This window comes from Bufo bufo, chromosome 3 (genome assembly GCF_905171765.1).
Source record: "Bufo bufo chromosome 3, aBufBuf1.1, whole genome shotgun sequence".
NCBI lineage: Eukaryota > Metazoa > Chordata > Amphibia > Anura > Bufonidae > Bufo > Bufo bufo.
In genome coordinates this window covers 94630269-94649455 of record NC_053391.1, presented here as the reverse complement: position 1 = coordinate 94649455, position 19187 = coordinate 94630269, and the positions used below count along the sequence as shown (strand labels likewise).

The 19187-nt window shown below is 42.3% G+C and overlaps 1 protein-coding gene across 3 annotated transcripts in view; it reads left to right on the top strand.

Annotated features, from left to right (window-relative positions):
• P2RX5 (purinergic receptor P2X 5) overlaps positions 1–15898 on the top strand; it is a 95851-nt gene extending 79953 nt beyond the window's left edge. For 2 of the 3 annotated variants that reach the window (XM_040423350.1, XM_040423353.1), the window contains exons 11-12: positions 2450–2532; positions 14167–15898. In XM_040423350.1, the coding sequence (XP_040279284.1) occupies positions 2450–2532; positions 14167–14263 (180 nt within the window). In that variant the 3' untranslated portion in view covers positions 14264–15898. Of the gene's footprint in view, positions 1–2449; positions 2533–7841; positions 7903–14166 lie in introns of those variants that run through there. The other variant, XM_040423352.1, reaches the window with a different exon arrangement.
• Positions 15899–19187: the final 3289 nt, after the last annotated feature.

Below are 19187 nucleotides of genomic sequence, written 5' to 3'. Positions count from 1 at the left end.
TTCACTATTAGAAACAGAATCTTCTACTGACTTCTTTCTGCTTATGTGCAATATAATGTATGAGACACCTACAAGAAATCAGGATGGTTAACACCTTCCAGCAGTAAAAGTCACTTGCATCAAATGTTTGGCCCAGACAGGACAATCCCTTTTTAGATTGAAAATGCCCTGGTGATCAAACAATCACCATATGTCTGGCTTCTTTAAAGGGCATCTGTCAGCAGATTTGTCCCTATGAAACTGGCAGTTGCAGAGAGAGCAGAGCCTCTAGGTGTAACTACAACACCCCCATTGCTCTTAGAGACTCATTTGCATATATTAAAACATAATTTTTCTCAGCAATGCGGAGACATATGAACATGGGACCAACACAGATGCCTTCAGCTGCCAAGCGCACAGGTAACAGGTCAGCCAGTTTCTTAGGTACAAATCTGCTGACAGATGCCCTTTAACTGGTGATCAGTTGCGGTCTCTCTTACTCAAGGGAATTGTGATATTACAAGGAACACATTTACATAATGAGGAACCATGTACAACATACTGTAGGTTGTGTCTATCACAGTGGGAGCTGAAAGGGGTCCTGAACAAGGCAATCTCCTCTACGATGTCTGAGTGTCCAAAAAGGACATAAATGCTTCCCATACTTAAAGGGTTTATCAAACAAATTTTAAAAAAAAATGTTTTTGGGAGTAACACATGCCAATCTTTTAACTATTTTAATGCAAAAAAACTCTGCTCTCCAGTGTACTTTCTGTGGGGAGGCAGCAGCTTGTCCCATGTGACTATCGAGCACCTACATCTCCCAGGAGTGCATGCAGTCAACTCTTGTTAACCCATTTTCCTGTCTTCCTCCCCTGCATAGAAAATAGTCTTTCACACACAGCCTCAGAGATTCCAGTAATAAATAGTACTACAGTAGTGATATACAGGGTGGGCCATTTATATGGATACACCTTAATAAAATGGGAATGGTTGGTGATATTAACTTCCTGTTTGTGGCACATTAGTATATGTGAGGGGGGAAACTTTTCAAGATGGGTGGTGACCATGGCGGCCATTTTGAAGTCAGCCATTTTGAATCCAACTTTTGTTTTTTCAATAGGAAGAGGGTCATGTGACACATCAAACTTATTGGGAATGTCACAAGAAAAACAATGGTGTGCTTGGTTTTAACGTAACTTTATTCTTTCATGAGTTATTTACAAGTTTCTGACCACTTATAAAATGTGTTCAATGTGCTGCCCATTGTGTTGGATTGTCAATGCAACCCTCTTCTCCCACTCTTCACACACTTATAGCAACACCACAGGAGAAACGCTAGCACAGGCTTCCAGTATCCGTAGTTTCAGGTGCTGCACATCTCGTATCTTCACAGCATAGACGATTGCCTTCAGATGATACGAGATGTGCAGCACCTGAAACTACGGATACTGGAAGCCTGTGCTAGCATTTCTCCTGCGGTGTTTCTATCAGTGTGTGAAGAGTGGGAGAAGAGGGTTGCATTGACAATCCAACACAATGGGCAGCACATTGAACACATTTTATAAGTGGTCAGAAACTTGTAAATAACTCATGAAAGAATAAAGTTACGTTAAAACCAAGCACACCATTGTTTTTCTTGTGACATTCCCAATAAGTTTGATGTGTCACATGACCCTCTTCCTATTGAAAAAACAAAAGTTGGATTCAAAATGGCCGACTTCAAAATGGCCTCCATGATCACCACCCATCTTGAAAAGTTTCCCCCCTCACATATACTAATGTGCCACAAACAGGAAGTTAATATCACCAACCATTCCCATTTTATTAAGGTGTATCCATATAAATGGCCCACCCTGTATTTCTATGAATTTAGAAGTAGATGAATGAATGAAAAGTGTCTAGGCCGTTTCACCTGCTTCCCTAAGAGATCAGGGAAGCTTGTCTGGTCCACCAATGTATGCAGGAAAAGGTGGACCAGAAGGATAAACAGCAAGGGGTGCTTATCAGTGAGGAAAATGTAATGTACTATTCACACAAAAAAAAACTATCAGTATTTTTGTTGCAACAATATTTTATTTGAAATGCCCTATTCATTCCACAGTAATACTTTTTTGTGGGACAACTCCTTTAACCTTTTCCAGACCTCCATCATACAAACAATAGTAAATGGTGCCATTAGAAAGTACAACTTTTACTGCAAAAAGCAAGCCCTCATACGGCTATGTGAACGGGGAAAAAAAAAAAAAGTTATGGCTCTGGGAAGGCAGGGGGGAAATAAGAAAACTGAAAAATGGAAAATCGCAGGGTCCTGAAGGGGTTAAATGAGTATGCCATGCTACAGATTACACCTACCTTATAGGTACCCTGCTTTGACCACTTCACCTGATTTATCATCAGATGTGACTTGTACAGTTCCTGGAGTGCTAGAACAGGTTTTGTGGATTAATTGCCTTTCATTTTCCTTTAGGGAGCCTTCTTCTGTGATTTGGTCTTGCTGTATTTGATCAAAAAGAGTAACTTTTACCGAGACAAGAAATTTGAAGAAGTAAAGTAAGTTCATTTATGAATTCAAGAATTGCTTCTTACTTTGATAATGTAAAGGGGTATTTTGGCAAGAGACATTCAAGGCATATCTACACCATTCAGCCGTAACCATAAAGGGGTCGGCCAGGATTTTACTACTGATGGCCTACTCTCACTCTACACCCCTGCTGACAAGCTTTTTAACCACCTCAGCTCCCCTAGCTTAAACACCCTTAATGACCAGGCCACTTTTTACACTTCTGACCTACACTAATTTCACCGTTTATTGCTCGGTCATGCAACTTACCACCCAAATGAATTTTACCTCCTTTTCTTCTCACTAATAGAGCTTTCATTTGGTGGTATTTCATTGCTGCTGACATTTTTACTTTTTTTGTTATTAATCGAAATTTACCGATTTTATTGCAAAAAAATGTCATTTTTCACTTTCAGTTGTAAATTTTTTTTAAAAAAACGACATCCATATATAAATTTTTCTCTAAATTTATTGTTCTACATGTCTTTGATAAAAAAAAATGTTTGGGTAAAAAAAAAATGGTTTGGGTAAAAGCTATAGCGTTTACAAACTATGGTACAAAAATGTGAATTTCCGCTTTTTGAAGCAGCTCTGACTTTCTGAGCACCTGTCATGTTTCCTGAGGTTCTACAATGCCCAGACAGTAGAAAAACCCCACAAATGACCCCATTTCGGAAAGTAGACACCCTAAGGTATTCGCTGATGGGCATAGTGAGTTCATAGAACTTTTTATTTTTTGTCACAAGTTAGCGGAAAATGATGATTCTATTTTTATTTATTTTTTTCCTTACAAAGTCTCATATTCCACTAACTTGTGACAAAAAATAAAAACTTCCATGAACTCACTATGCCCATCACAAAATACCTTGGGGTGTCTTCTTCCCAAAATGGGGTCACTTGTGGGGTAGTTATACTGCCCTGGCAATTTAGGGGCCCTAATGTGTGGGAAGTAGTTTGAAATCAAAATGTGCAAAAAATTACCTGTGAAATCCTAAAGGTGCTCTTTGGAATGTGGGCCCCTTTTCCCACCTAGGCTGCAAAAAAGTGTCACACATCTGGTATCGCCGTACTCAGGAGAAGTTGGGCAATGTGTTTTGGGGTGTCATTTTACATATACCCATGCTGGGTGAGAGAAATATATCGGCAAAAGACAACTTTTCCCATTTTTTTTTATACAAAGTTGGCATTTGACCAAGATATTTATCTCACCCAGCATGGGTATATGTAAAATGACACCCCAAAACACATTGCCCACCTTCTCCTGAGTACGGAGATACCACATGTGTGACACTTTTTTGCAGTCTAGATGCGCAAAGGGGCCCAAATTCCTTTTATGAGGGCATTTTTAGACATTTGGATCCCAGACTTCTTCTCACGCTTTAGGGCCCCTAAAATGCCAAGGCAGTATAAATACCCCACATGTGACCCCATTTTGGAAAGAAGACACCCCAAGGTATTCAATGAGGGGCATGGTGAGTTCATAGAATTTTTTTTTTTTGGCACAAGTTAGCGGAAATTTTTATTTATTTTTTTCTCACAAATTCTCACATGGATTCCGTGAGGGGTATGGTGAGTTCATGTGAGATTTTATTTTTTGACACAAGTTAGTGGAATATGAGACTTTGCAAGAAAAAAACAAAAACAATTTCCGCTAACTTGGGCCAAAAAAATGTCTGAATGGAGCCTTACAGGGGGGTGATCAATGACAGGGGGGTGATCAGGGAGTGTATATGGGGTGATCACCCCCCTGTCATTGATCACCCCCTGTAAGGCTCCATTCAGACGTCCGTATGTGTTTTGCGGATCCACGGTGTCCTCCGCGGATCCGCAAAACACATACGGACGTCTGAATGGAGCCTTACAGGGGGGTGATCAATGACAGGGGGGTGATCAGGGAGTGTATATGGGGTGATCACCCCCCTGTAAGGCTCCATTCAGACGTTCGTATGTGTTTTGTGGATCCGATCCATGTATCCGTGGATCCGTAAAAAAACATACGGACGTCTAAATGGAGCATTACAGGGGGGTGATCAATGACAGGGGGTGATCAATGACAGGGGGGTGATCAGGGAGTCTATATGGGGTGATCACCCCCCTGTCATTGATCACCCCCTGTAAGGCTCCATTCAGACGTCCGTATGTGTTTTGCGGATCCACGGTGTCCTCCACGGATCCGCAAAACACATACGGACGTCTGAATGGAGCCTTACAGGGGGGTGATCAATGACAGGGGGGTGATCAGGGAGTGTATATGGGGTGATCACCCCCCTGTAAGGCTCCATTCAGACGTCCGCATGTGTTTTGCGGATCCGATCCATGTATCCGTGGATCCGTAAAAAACATACGGACGTCTGAATGGAGCCTTACAGGGGGGTGATCAATGACAGGGGGGTGATCAATGACAGGGGGGTGATCAGGGAGTCTATATGGGGTGATCAGGGGTTAATAAGGGGTTAATAAGTGACAAAGGGGGGTGTAGTGTAGTGGTGTTTGGTGCTACTTATTACTGAGCTGCCTGTGTCCTCTGGTGGTCGATCCAAGCAAAAGGGACCACCAGAGCACCAGGTAGCAGGTATATTAGACGCTGTTATCAAAACAGCGTTTAATATACCTGTTAGGGGTTAAAAAAATGCATCTACAGCCTGCCAGCGAACGATCGCCGCTGGCAGGCTGTAGATCCACTCGCTCACCTTCCGATCCTGTGAACGTGCGCGCCTGTGTGCGCGCGTTCACAGGAAATCTCGCTTCTCGCGAGATGACGCATGGATGCGTGACTCTGCCTGCAGCTGCCGCCTCCGGAACGCGATCCTGCGTTAGGCGGTCCGGAGGCGGTTAAGGGGAACTTCTGGCATCAGAAGTCGTTGTTGGAACTACACAGTTCCATCTATGGCGTAATGGACAGTGCTGGTTAGTGCAGCGCTGCTCTTACTGAAGTGAATGTGAACAGAGCTGCAGTAACCAGCTCCAGCCACTACACAATGGACAGAGATGTGCAGTTCCAGCACCAGTTTCTGGTGCCAGAGCTACCCCGAAACAGCTTATTGGTGGAGGTGAGGGGTATCAGACCTTTGCCAATCAAAAATTAATGGCCTATCCTGAGGATAGGCCATCAATGATAAAATCCAGGACAACCCCTTAAAAACCATTGAAAGGGGAAGTGAATACAATTATTAAGTGTTCTAGCATGGCAAGACTACTTACTGTTATCTCACATATATATTCTTATTATTATAGCCAAATTTACCACCCTAACTCCTCCCACAGTTTTTACACTACATAGACAGTAATATACCGAAACGTGCGGATTGTTCCCGATTGGTGTGCTATTACTTTGTGGAATGTTTTGCCGAATGGTTCACAAAATATCTGTGTTTTTGTGGCGAGTGGGAGCTGACAAAAGCTAGAGTGAGAGCTTAAAGATCAGGACATGATTTCTAAACTGCCACCACTCCCTCATTTTCAAGCCCACCTACACAAATCTTATATCAAAACGTTCAGCTATCCCTGCTGCCACTAAAAATGTCAATGGCTAAGCTATAGTGCTGATAGTTTTCACAATATGACCATTTGTTTGCAACTCACGCCGCCCATTGACATTCATTGAAACTCCACTCTAGCCACCTCAAATTTGAAGGGCAATTTCTTGTAAATTTTTGTTTTATTAACAAATATAATAGCAAAATAATACAAGTTTAACAAAAAATATAAAATGAGATAACATCACCATTATACATGGAAGTTAGCATATATTATAACCTGTTGAGTCATCACAGGAATAACATTTCCTAATTTTAAGAAAGCATATTAAACAAAGTATTTATTTGACAGAAATATCAATATATATCAGTTCAAAGCTGATTTATAAAATGGTGAAAGGAAAAGGAAAGGTGGGGGGGGGGGAGGGGAGAGGAAAGGGAGACAAAAACAAGGGGTCAAACAATGTAGGGGAAAAGAAAAAGTTGTCACATGTTTTATTCTATAGTTCGAGAGCAAAAGAGAAAAGAAGAATATTTAGTAATACAAATGTATAGACTTTAATCAAAGAACTTAGACAGTTTGCCAGTGGAGATGTAATCATACCATTTGGACCAGATCCCGAGGTATCTCTTAGGGTTGTCAGCAATTGTCCATTTGAGTTTTTCAAAGCGACTGATAGTTACAACTTCCTCCATCCAGTCCTGAATAGACGGAACCTCAGTACTAAGCCAGTGTCTGGGGATTATGGTTTTTAATGCAGCTATTAAAAAGGGAAACAGGCGGTCTTTAATGGCGCTGTGGTTTTTATTGTATAGCCCAAGCAGAACAAGTTCTGCATCTACTTTTATTTGTGAACCATATATTTCTGTAATAATGTGGTTAAATTTTTCCCACAGTGGCACAATTTTGGGACAGGAGTACCAAATATGGGTTATGGATCCAATTCCTTCACCACATCTCCAACAGTGTGCAGGAATTTCGGGGTTGATTTTATTTAGAATGACAGGGGTCCTGTACCATCTGGACAGTATTTTATAGTGTGACTCTTGGAGTCTGGTAGACGTGATTTGGGGAATTGAGGAATGTAGTATTGCCGTGGTTTCTTGCTCATTGAATGTTTTGTTTAATTCTTTGGACCAACTAGACAGGAATGATGGGGATGACATTTTGTTATTGACAATGGAGTAAAACTTAGAAATTCCATGGCTTATGGAAGTCTTATTTATCATTAACTTGGTAAGATCGTGTTCGCTATTTTGAGTCATAACTTGGGAACTTAGCTCTAAGAGGTGCTTCGTTATTTTGTCGTATTCTTTTTTATTAAATTTGGGGAGATCACTACTTTCTAAATATTTGGTGTATTCCATTGGCGAAGTGGCTGAATAAATGGCTTTCAAAGGTATCATATAGCCCTTGGGGTGTGAGGTGATTTTATACCTAATCAGTCTCCAACCGTTTGGGATTGATGCTAGCAAGGGGAGTTCCAGGCAATTAGGGAATGGGATGGTATGTTTTTTGACAAGATTATGCCAAACGTGGATAGCATGTTTGGTGTAGGGGTTGTCAATTTTAGCATATAGATGTTTATTGCTCTTTTTAGAAAGGGCAATTTCTAAACTGCGACTTTGCCTTCATTTTTATTATTTCAGAGACATACTATGCATCAAAATGTAGGTCTGGGTCTTGTGATTCTCACAATATAAAGCTCTTCGCTGTAAGATTTATAATTTTCAAATTACAACCGTTTAAAGATGGCCAATGCCAGCGAAGTGAGCACGTTGGAGCAGTTTGTTTTAACCGCTCTTCTCTGCCCTTGCTGTAGAGTGAGTTGCCATAGGAACCCAGGTGTGTGAGCAGCCAGCAGAGTGACAAAAGCTAGAGTGTAAGCTGAAAAATCAGGACATGATTTCTAAACTGCCACCACTCCCTCATTTTCAAGCCCACCTACACAAATCGGCTGCTAATGTTTTTTATAAATGTATGTTTTAATGTAACTGTGAAGCACTTTGGGCAACAACATTGCAATTAAATGTGCTATATAAATAAATAAAAGTTGAAATGCATTTCTCACTCTATCAAGCTTGCCATGTGCACTTTTTAAATTTGATCAATTAATTGGTTAGTATAATGTTTACTATCTTTACTCACTCCAAACACTCCACACAGTTACTCTGCCTACTCCATAAAGTTACTCTGCCGAGTCCAACCTTTCCACAGTTACTCCGCCCACTCCAGTTGTAGACTACTGGTGGAGGCAAGAACACTTCACACAATATCCCCAGAAATTGTAGCTTTTCTAGTATTATTATTACAGTGCCACCTTTCAAGATGTGAGATATAGCAGACATCAAATAAAGTCAATTCTTGAAGTTCATATGTTGGAAGAATCAAGAAATGGGCAAGTGTAGTGTTCAGAGTGGCTTTTATAAGGGTTAAATTGTGTTGGCTATATGAATGGGTCAAAGCATCTGCAAAAGGACAGGTCTTGTTGGGTGTACCCAGAATGCAGTGATTAGTATCTACAGTGTCGGACTGGGGTACTTAGAGCCCACCAGTGTAACTGATTCTGGGGGCCCACCTTAGGGCTCCTGCACACTAACTTATTTTTTTTCCATGTCTGTACCGTTCACATGACATCAATGGGGCCGCAAAAAAAACAACCTGATAGAACATGTCCTATTATTGTCGGAATTACAGACAAGGATAAGACTGTTCTATTAGACGCCGGGTGTTCTGTTCCGCATAATGTGGAATGCACACACCCGGTATCCATGTTTTGTGGATCCGCAATTTGCAGACTGCAAAACATCCAACATCCAAACATCCATCTTAACCTCCTCATATTGTACATAATCTACATTATAATTTAAAGAGTTGTCCTACCATAATGACCTATTGCCTATCTACAGGATAGGTGATAAATATCAGATTGCTGGGGTCTGACTGCTGGAACACCCACTGATCATGAAAAAAGGGGTCCTGAGACATTTAATTACATTACCGCTAATCTATGTACACAAGGGTCTTAAGACCACTTTCCCTTGATTATGGGGGTCCCAGCAGTCAGACCCCCATCAATCAGACACTTATCACCTGTCATGTCATAGCTGTTGGACCTCTACATCAAAGAGACGTCACTGGATGTAAGAGGTATGTGGCGCTGTATTATTATTATTATTTATTATTAAAGCGCCATTCATTCCATAGCGCTGTACATATGAAAAGGGGTACACATACATAATACAGACAAGTGCACTAAGCAGGAACAAGACGAGTTACAGACTGGTACAGAAGGAGAGAGGGCCCTGCCCATGAGGGCTTACAATCTACATGGTATGGGAGAAGGACACAGTAGGTGTGGGTGAAGTTGGTCATGGCGGTATGGAGGCAGCAGGGTCACTGGTTGTAGGCTTGTCTGAAGAGGTGCGTTTTCAGGTTTCTTTTGAAGGATTCCACATTAGGTGAGAGTCTGATATGTTGGGGTAGCGAGTTCAAGAGTATGGGGGATGTGCGGGAGAAATCCTGGAGGCGGTTGTGGGAAGAGGTGAGAAGAGGAGAGGCGAGAAGGAGGTCTTGTGAGGAAGAAGTAATCTGCAAAATGCTATATATTTGTGTCAGTAGTTGTGCTTTTTTAATTTTTAGAATAATGATACAGCCATTTTATTTGATACTTTTGTGCTGATTCTTTTTTTTCCTCTATATTAAGAGACACTAAAGTCACCAGAATCACAACAGCTAAACGTAGTAGTTCTGGTGTCTATAGCATGTCTCTGCACGCTTTTTAATGTAAACACTGCCTTTTCAGAAAAAAAGGCAGTATTTAAATTACTGCCAAGGAACATCTCTAGTGGCCACTCATCATTATTAAAGTTTACTACCCTACGAGGTGTGTGGATTTTTTTTGTGTGTGTGTTGTGGTGGAGGGCGTGATTGGATGCTAGGGTGTGGGAAAGCGGGATCCAGGGGGCCCAAGTAAATTCTTGCCCAGGGTCCAATCAATATTAAAGACGGCCCTGACTGGCTTAGAAGATACTGCGGGCCTCCTGTACAATTTACACCAGTAGGAGGCTGCATCACTGTGTGATACTGCCACCTAGTGGCTACAATAATTATCACTCCTGAAAAACAAGAGAAATAATTACTCCTCCGTCTTATCTCTGGGCGCAGGAGACTGGGTGCCCACCGAGGAATCCCCTGCCTCCCCGGTAGGCCAGTCCGAGCCTGAGTATCTACCATAAGTGGGCAAGGAAAGACAACAGGCAACAGGGTCCTTGGCACTAAAGACTCACTGATGTGGTGGAGGAGCATAGTTTATCCTGTCTGGTCTAATCCCACAGAACATCGACTGGAGCACAAAATTCTGTGATGGAGAACTTCAGAGGAGTTGATGCTTCAATGCATCACACCTGTCTTGGTGGATAGGAGACCTACACAATATTACATAGGTTGTAATAAAGGTATTGTTTGGCCAGGAAAGTAATGCTAACAAAAGGAGCAGAAGCGCCAGCGCTTAGAAAAAAATAAAAATAAATATAGTAATACCTTACAGCTCCCATAACGGTGCTTCCAATCACTGATTAAACAGAGCAGTCACATTTAGTGTGCTGTGATGGACCAGATAGTGAAAAAACCAATGGTGGAATATTAGAACAGGAGCTGTGGTGGAGCGTTAAGGTGGATATCACTTTTGTAAGGCAATTTCTGGCATTTTTCATTTTTTTCCTGGCCAGAAAACAACTTTAATTTTATATATATATATATATATATATATATATATATATATATATATGTATATATATATATATATATATATATATATAGACAAAAAAGGAAGGTTGGGCAGCACAGCTGTATGACAGGTACAAGCGGAGTGCCAGCGGCTGTGGAGGCGATCCCCATCCAAATAATAAGCTGAAGAAATTCCACGGCACTTCCAAGGCGTAAAGTAGTAGAAAAAAACTTTATTCACCAGACCCGCAACGTTTCGATCCGCTTCCTGGGATCTTTCTCAAGCAGTGACAACAATTGGTAGTGCATTGTGCATATTTATACAGCTTCACTTAATTAATCAATCAGGATTTTAAGTACATCAATCAACAACAAATCTCTCAAAATATCAACAAAAGGGACATCGTATGTCAACATTCATCATATCTCATAGTGCATAGTGTTTACATAGAATACAGTGTCGTAATATGGGCACTATTGCCGAATACATAACCATCCTAAATTCATATAAATGTAGATAATTACCCTAATTATAACTTAATACATCTGTGGATACCTACATAAACAAATCACTTCGTGCAGGTGTACCTTAAAAACATCAAGATGAGGAAGGTACTAGAGCGGGCGATGGATGTGGTCCACATGGATATCGGCGTGCAGATCAGTCTACTGCGCATGTCGAAGGACCTTTTGAAACTTCGCGGTCACATCAGATGCATGATCATGTGACTGCAAAGTTTCAAAAGGTCCTTCGACATGCGAAGTAGACTGACCTGCACGCCGATATCCATGTGGACCACATCCATTGCCCGCTCTAGGACCTTCCTCATCTTGATGTTTTTAAGGTACACCTGCACGAAGTGATTTGTTTATGTAGGTATCCACAGATGTATTAAGTTATAATTAGGGTGATTATCTACATTTATATGAATTTAGGATGGTTATGTATTCGGCAATAGTGCCCATATTACGACACTGTATTCTATGTAAACACTATGCACTATGAGATATGATGAATGTTGACATACAATGTCCCTTTTGTTGATATTTTGAGAGATTTGTTGTTGATTGATGTACTTAAAATCCTGATTGATTAATTAAGTGAAGCTGTATAAATATGCACAATGCACTACCAATTGTTGTCACTGCTTGAGAAAGATCCCAGGAAGCGGATCGAAACGTTGCGGGTCTGGTGAATAAAGTTTTTACTACTATTTTACGCCTTGGAAGTGCCGTGGAATTTCCTCAGCTTATATATATATATATATATATATATATATATATATATATATATACACACAGGGTGGGCCATTTATATGGATACACCTTAATAAAATGGGAATGGTTGGTGATATTAACTTCCTGTTTGTGGCACATTAGTATATGTGAGGGGGGAAACTTTTCAAGATGGGTGGTGACCATGGCGGCCACTTTGAAGTCGACCATTTTGAATCCAACTTTTGTTTTTTCAATAGGAAGAGGGTCATGTGACACATCAAACTTATTGGGAATGTCACAAGAAAAACAATGGTGTGCTTGGTTTTAACGTAACTTTATTCTTTCATGAGTTATTTACAAGTTTCTGACCACTTATAAAATGTGTTCAATGTGCTGCCTATTGTGTTGGATTGTCAATGCAACCCTCTTCTCCCACTCTTCACACACTGATAGCAACACCGAAGGAGAAATGCTAGCACAGGCTTCCAGTATCCGTAGTTTCAGGTGCTGCACATCTCGTATCTTCACAGCATAGACGATTGCCTTCAGATGATACGAGATGTGCAGCACCTGAAACTACGGATACTGGAAGCCTGTGCTAGCATTTCTCCTGCGGTGTTGCTATCAGTGTGTGAAGAGTGGGAGAAGAGGTTTGCATTGACAATCCAACACAATGGGCAGCACATTGAACACATTTTATAAGTGGTCAGAAACTTGTAAATAACTCATGAAAGAATAAAGTTACGTTAAAACCAAGCACACTATTGTTTTTCTTGTGACATTCCCAATAAGTTTGATGTGTCACATGACCCTCTTCCTATTGAAAAAACAAAAGTTGGATTCAAAATGGTTGACTTCAAAGTGGCCGCCATGGTCACCACCCATCTTGAAAAGACCTATCCTATTTTTGGGGGTGACAAGGTGATTAAAAAATAGCGAATCGCATGGTTTTTATTTATTTTTGTTACGGTGTTCACTGCATAGGAGATATTTTTAAATAATTTTATAGTTTGGACTTTTCGGACTCAGCGCTATGTAATATGTTTATTTATTTATTGTTTATATATTTTATATGTAAAATTGGGGAAGGGGGATTTAAATTTAATATTTTAGTGTTTTTTTTTTTTTTTTTTGCTTACTATTAGCCCCCTTAGGGGCTGGAACCCTTGTCCTATTCACCCTAATAGAGCTCTAATAGGGTGACTAGGACTTCACACTCTCCCTGCTGCCCTGGGCTTTCTGCGCACAGCAGCAGGGAGATTACCATGGCAGCCAGGGCTTCAGGAGCATCCTGGCTGCCATGGTAACCGATCGGAACCCCGCGATTACACTGCTGGGGCTCCGATCGGAACTGCCACTGAACCACCAATGAACAGGGGGAGGGGACCCTGTGGCCACTGCCACCATTGATTTTAATACTGAGGGGTTTGGGGGGGCGCACTGCGCCATCAATGTTTAGTATACTGGGGTGTTGGGGGGGGGCGCACTGCGCCACCAATGAAGGTAACTGACCTGTTAATACAAATACAGGGGGCGGGTGCCGGAATCAAATAGTCGCCACCCGACCTCTATGACAGGGAGCTGTGATCCGCTGCAGTTAACCCCTCGGGTGCGGCACCTGAGGGGTTAACTGCCGCTGAACGCAGCTCCCTGTAATAGAGGTCGGGTCCCGGCTATGTGATTCCAGCACCCGCCTCCTGTATTTGTATTAACAGGTCAGTTATCTTCATTGGTGGCGCAGTGGCCATAGCCCCTCCTCCTCCCATCTCTCTTCTTATTGGCGGCGGCGGCAGCAGCACAAGGGGAAGGGAGAGACTTCTTCTCCACTGCGCTGCTGAGAAGAACATCGGCGGCGGGGCAGAGAACTATCATTCCCTGTGCCCCGCCGCTGTATTCAACTGCAGAGATGCGGCGGCGGGTCTAGTCGCAAATAGCGACAAGACTAAAAAGTCTTGTCGCCATTTGTAAATTCTAAGTCGCATTGGCGACCATTTTGGTCGCCATCTGGAGCACTGATAGGATATGTCCGAAAGGTGTGACACATGAATTTTGATAGAAGTGGGGCCACATGACCTCTGGTTAACTGTGTTGGCCCTATGGTGGAAGCAGAGATGGGAATAGCTGGACTCGCGAGTGCTACGTGACCTTCATATTCAAGGTTTCCTATGTATACTTACAGATATTTCTTTTTTTATCTATAGGTCATCTAAGAAAACCTTACCAGTCAATGGCCAAAAGAAATCAAAAAGCCATGATGCCATAGACCAAATGAAACATTTACAGAGTGTGGAGACCTAACTTCTGACACAAGGGATGAACTTCCTAAATATAAGAGAAGCGCCTGTCAGAGAGGCATCTATGGGAGGACACAGCAGTCTACTGATGGGGAACATCCATGAACCTTTATTTTCTCAACTACTGCTTCTAATAGCCATCATGCTGCTGTGAACTGGCTACATGAAGATTTCCTGCAGCATGAACTCTTCATTGGGTTGTTGCATTACTGTTTATACCAGTCAACCATTTTGCTGCCCCTCCTAAGCACTTTGACATTCTGGTCCATCATGTACCGTATTCTCCTGCTGTTCTAATGCTCTGGAGACTCATCAAAAAGACAGCAATGAGCTACATTCACTGCTTTGCAGGTAGAAGACAGTGTTGTTTTCTTGACATCTTGATGTGATATTTTTATATACTCAACATTAAAATTTCAACACCAAGATGGAAGAGTCATGAGATTATAGAGGATTTTAAAGGATGAAAAAATGAAAACAAAATAATCAACATTATTCAGCATCGAGTACAAGCACCATGTGCAGCAATACACACACACCCTGGCATACTGTCAATGAGGTTATTAATGGTTGTTTGTTCTGCTACGCTAAATGCACTTGGGCATGCAAATCATCAGATCCGTTGCTGCCAGCTCCCTTTGCAATGTCCCAAATGTGGTCGACAGGAGACAAGTCCCATGCTGCAGGGCATAGTAGTAACATGCAGCCTGGTGAAAAACTGCTCCTGGAAAACTTTGGAGAAATGGCCACACAACTAGTTCCATGACCTGTAACACCAAGCTGTTAGTATATCTGAAATGAAGACCAGAGGGGTACATTATGCCACCCCAGACCATAATCCCAGAAGGAAGACCAATGTGATGTTCTCTTGTGAAGGCCTCTTCATGGTGTTGTCCAAGTGCTCTCCAGACCAAAGCAGGACTCATTTCAGCCTTCATTATGCCGTACACCATGTTAGCCTTTAAGAGCAGTGACGTGAGGTCAGTGGAGCACCTGTAGCTTAATGTGTGACTCATGGCTCAATGTTGTGCAAAAGCCTTCTGATGGTTTGTGTAGAAACTGTTTTCCACCTTAGGCTTGGGATGTGACATCCTATTTCACTTTCAGTATAGAATGGATCACTACGTGCCATTTTGTGCACTTCTTGTTGTCCTTCCAGTTCATTGTTGTTCTCTCAACCACCTGGACATGCAACTTTGAACAGTGCTGATATCATGGCACAGGAGCGTAGCGACTTGCAGAGTGATAAAACCAAGATCTATCAGCTAAAGGATTCAGCCCCTCAGTTTGTGACAAGTGGTGATAACTGTCACGTCAATGAACAGGAGACAGCTCACAATCATCCCACTTGACTTGATCTGATTTTTGAGGTTTCATGTGGCTAAAATACCTTTGCATCTAATCTGGCTTTGATGCCCCTGCCATATGTCAGATTGGTGCTAGGTGCTTGAAAATTTGATCTGCAGATCTTGGCGATGCCTGATACTTCCTCGTTTTGCATAACTTTAGGGCTCGTCCTTCTTGGTGTTGCAATTTCAACGTTGAGGAGTGTATTTACGTCATGGAGCATGCACTGGATCTTACGTTGCATAGCTATTGTTTAACCTGTTCAATAAATGGGAAATCAGTACTTTTGAAGACAAAACGTATCTTATTACAAGCTGTATTGTTAGCGTGAGCTTGCATGAAAAAGTCAGGACACAAGCCTCTGGGTTGTGGGGTGATATTTAGTGCTATGAACCAGCACTCACGGTGAGCCTTGTGGTGACATTATAGATGGTTAGTGCAATACGAAAGGCCATGCTGCCTATTGCTGTTAAGATATGCTGAAAACAGCATCACATTACTAAGATCACCAACTGTTAGCGGTCATCTATGGGGGAACCATCAAAAGGGGAAATGAAGCATGAAATGAAGTTCCTACTGTAAGTGACTGAGGGTCCTGAACAACTACCCCCTCCATCAACTCATAATTTTCAATAAGATATTTTAAAGGTTGGTACAACTCCTTAAAGGGGTTATACGGGTTCACAGCTGAACCCTGGACACATCCCCTTTTTCATCCAGGCATTTAATGCTCTCCCTTGCACTTCGCTGTAAGTGCTAAAGTCCGCCCATTAGTGCCGGTGACGTCACCGGGAACACTGCTAGGCAGGAGCCTCCGCCTAGCAATGTAAGTTTGTAAACCAAAAAAAGCACTTGCCCTGGGCTCCTATGCTCATCTAAGAGGGGCTGCCTGGGTGAAGAAGGGGATAAATATGAGCAATGTATAAAAAGTTATTGATCAATAAATATATGTAGAGCAAACTACACACTGATCAGCCAGAAAATTAAGTGAATAGACCTTTGTCCTACAACAAACACTTGATCCCTATCCACAGGACAGGATAAGTGATCGTCAGGGGTCCAATCATGGGGATTGGGGCTCTGTGTACCCCTGAATGGAGCAGGTGGGCACACAGGTTCACTGCTGCTCAATTCAACTCTATGAGACTTCAAAAAATATCCAAGCACAGCGGATGACTATCTCTGACATTCCCATACAGTTGAATGGTATTAATAAAAACTACAGATCAGGTCGTAAAAAAGGGCCCTTACACAGCTCTGTAGACATAACTATAATGAAGTTATGTGGGTCAGAATATGGAGATGAAAACAAAAAATGTTTTCAAAAGTTTTTATGTTTTTTTTCTGGTTCAAAAAACAAGAAATATTATACAAATGTATCGTCAGTAGGGATGAGCGAATCTACTTCGGATGAAACATCATCAACAACGAAGTCGATTCGCATAATACTTTGTTTGAAGTAGCTTGGAACCGAACCCGAGTTTGGGAAATGTTTTTTTTACAGTAGAAATTCATCCCATTTGGAATTTTTTTCCAGCTTCCCACTACATCTTATGCAATATTAAATGATGTCATTAGAAAGTACAACTTGTTTTGCAAAAATGCTGATATAGCTATGTGAACGGGAAAATTATAAAAGTTATGGCTCCAGGAAAGCAGGGAGTGAAAAATTAAACATCGCTCCATCAGGAAGGGGTAAAGGAGCATCTCATTCTGGCAGAGACAGAGGGCAGTACAGGACATGCATACTTACCAACATTTGAGTTGGTAAAATCGCGGCATATAATCTGCGCCCCCCAGGAACACCCCGGATACGCCCAGAAAGACAATTTTGGCCCGGGACAGCGCAAATTTGCTGGGACTGTCTCTGAAAATCAGGGACAGTCATAGCAAATTTGGGACAGTTGGCAGCTATGGGCATGTAGTAGCACACTGTACTATAGAAAGGATGTTACGATCTGTGGATCCACTGTGCCAACCACCCAGGAGTGGTAGACTGCTAATACACTGGGATCAGCGACACCAGAACGGAGTACCAAAGGACTCAGACTCACTCATAGTCAGGATGGCGATTGTCAGTATACTGACAGGTAAAGGGACCATAGATCAGATAGCAAGGTAAAGCAGACTAGCAGGACCTGGATTGATCAGGCAAAGGGAGAGACAGGCAGGTATTTATAGGGTCGCTGATGAGCCAGTCAGCAACACACAGCAAGGAGAGAATGGGTGTCATCCCTGCAGTGCTGAACCTGAGGTGAGGTACACTGAACTAATCTACTGTTCACACATACACACTGGACAGACACGTAGGAAGTGGAGAGGCGGACATAGTGTACCATAGGAGCTACCAGGAAGCCAATACAAGTGTTTTACCTGAGAAATAGCAATGTCGATTAGTTGGGTGTTAGTCTGAGGCATTGGACGTTGACTCTAGTTTCACCTTACAATGGCCCAGGAAAGACAATTGTTTGTTGAAAATATTGGGGTGTATTTATCAAAACTGGTGCAAAGTAAACTGGCTTAGTTGCCCATAGCAACCAATCAGATTACACCATTCATTTTTCAGAGCTCCTTTGGAAAATTAAAGGTGGAATCTGATTGGTTGTTATGGGCAACTAAGCCAGTTTTCCAGTTTGATAAATCTCTCCCACTGTAAGGCCTTTGTATCTTGAGGGGTTCTGTGTATTGTTATTACACTTCTGACTTCTTTCTTTGTAAAGGGACGTCCCCTTGTTTTGTACAATCTTCTTAAAAATTGTAAATTTGTAAAAACGGAAAAATGATGTCATAGTGACATATAAAAGGTTTTGATCAGTGGGGGTCTGAGTGTTGAGGCCCTGACAATCACTAAACTGAGGAGTTAGACGCGCGCAGCTGAGCACAATGGGGCATGTAGTGCCTGCTCCTGTTCTAGGCGTAAAAATATTGTTTTAGGGTCCATTCAGACGTCCGTAAATCCGCAATACACCCGGCCGCCACTTCCATAGAAATGCCTATTCTTGTCCGCAATTGCGGGCAAGAATAGGACATGCTCTAATTTTTTCCGGAACTGCGGACCGGAAGATCGGGGGCGCGCTCCGGAAATGCGGACAGCACACTGTGTGCTCTCCGCATCTCTGCCGGCCCCATAGAACGGATGCGGACACATTCTACGGACGTCTGAATGGAGCCTTAGACTGTCTTATTGTTTAAGGGCTCTTTCACACTTGCGTTGTTCTGTTCCGGCATAGAGTTCCGTCGTCGGGGCTCTATGCCGGAAGAATCCTGATCAGGATTATCCCAATGCATTCTGAATGGAGAGAAATCCGTTCAGGATGCATCAGGATGCCTTCAGTTCCGGAACGGAACGTTTTTTGGCCGGAGAAAATACCGCAGCATGCTGCGCTTTTTGCTCCGGCCAAAAATCCTGAACACTTGCCGCAATGCCGGATCCGGAAATAATGCCCATTGAAAGGCATTAATCCGGATCCGGCCTTAAGCTAAACGTCGTTTCGGCGCATTACCGGATCCGACGTTTAGCTTTTTCTGAATGGTTACCATGGCTTCCAGGACGCTAAAGTCCTGTTTGCCATGGTAAAGTA